The 1,033-nt window shown below is 36.9% G+C and overlaps 1 protein-coding gene across 1 annotated transcript in view; it reads left to right on the top strand.

Moving 5' to 3' along the window:
- Positions 1 to 1,033, top strand: part of SCFD2 (sec1 family domain containing 2) — a 171,942-nt gene that overhangs the window by 27,539 nt on the left and 143,370 nt on the right. The window contains exon 2 of the mRNA XM_008572914.1: positions 119 to 287. Coding sequence (XP_008571136.1) covers positions 119 to 287 — 169 coding nt within the window. The remainder of the gene's footprint in view (positions 1 to 118; positions 288 to 1,033) is intronic.

Genomic DNA, 1,033 nt, shown 5'->3' on the forward strand with positions numbered 1-1,033 from the left:
GTGTAACAGAAACTAAAAATGTATGTTATTTTTGATAGAAGGAGCATTGTAAAGCCTTTATCCAGCTTACCTTTTCCTCCCATTTTGTAAGTTTATATTTTCTTGTCTGCTTCAACAGGAGCAGTTGGACATCATGGGGACAACTTAGTAGAGAAGATCATTTCAGTGCTTCCCCAGCTTCCAGACCACACAAATGATGTGATGGTTAACATGGTAGAGCTCACTGCACTCCAGGCTGAGGAGGACAATCAGAATGTGGTTGCACCAGGCTGTCTTGCACAATCCAAGTAAGATACATTGTTTTGTTTCTGTCATCCTTCTCCCTCTTCCCCTGTCTTTTTCTCCTAGACTGAGTATTTCTGTAGAAAGGAAACAATGAAGAGTTGGTCTGGCTGAAAAATTCATAGTGGATAACATTTAGAAAAGAGCATTTTTTTCTTAATTTTAAAATAACCATATCCGTTAAACATAACCATATCCATTAAACATAACATTAAACATAACAAAAAGAATGGAATTTTATAGAAGTGTTATTTAGTTGTAATATAAGCTTGTTCCCAGGGTCGGTAAGTGAGTCAGTTTATGCATCTCCATTTCACACATGGTTTCACATGGAATTGAGTCTAGTCTTCCCCAATTTCTTTTTCTCAGTTGACTGTCTCACATGACTAAACAGCAACCCACAGAGCTATGAAAGAGTGCCATCTTTTTATATGTTAATGATATGCTCTTGGGCATCAGTGGGAGAAGTTTTTATTTCTAAGGATATTTTTCACATGCGTAGAGAAATCGAAGAAAGAAGATGGTGTACTTTTAAGTTATTAGTTTCAAAAATAAAAGAACATATCTCCAGAAACAATAATAAAAAGATATAGTGGTCAGTAGTCACCTTCTCAACTTTGTCCTTTGTCAACAATTCTCATTCTCATGAAAATTATTCTTATTTGAAAAAAAATGTATTATTAGGGCTGTCCCGTGGCTCGCTCGGTAGAGTGCGGTGCTGATAACACCAAGGCCGCGGGTTCGGATCCTA

This window comes from Galeopterus variegatus, unplaced genomic scaffold (genome assembly GCF_000696425.1).
Source record: "Galeopterus variegatus unplaced genomic scaffold, G_variegatus-3.0.2 Scaffold846, whole genome shotgun sequence".
Taxonomy (NCBI): domain Eukaryota; kingdom Metazoa; phylum Chordata; class Mammalia; order Dermoptera; family Cynocephalidae; genus Galeopterus; species Galeopterus variegatus.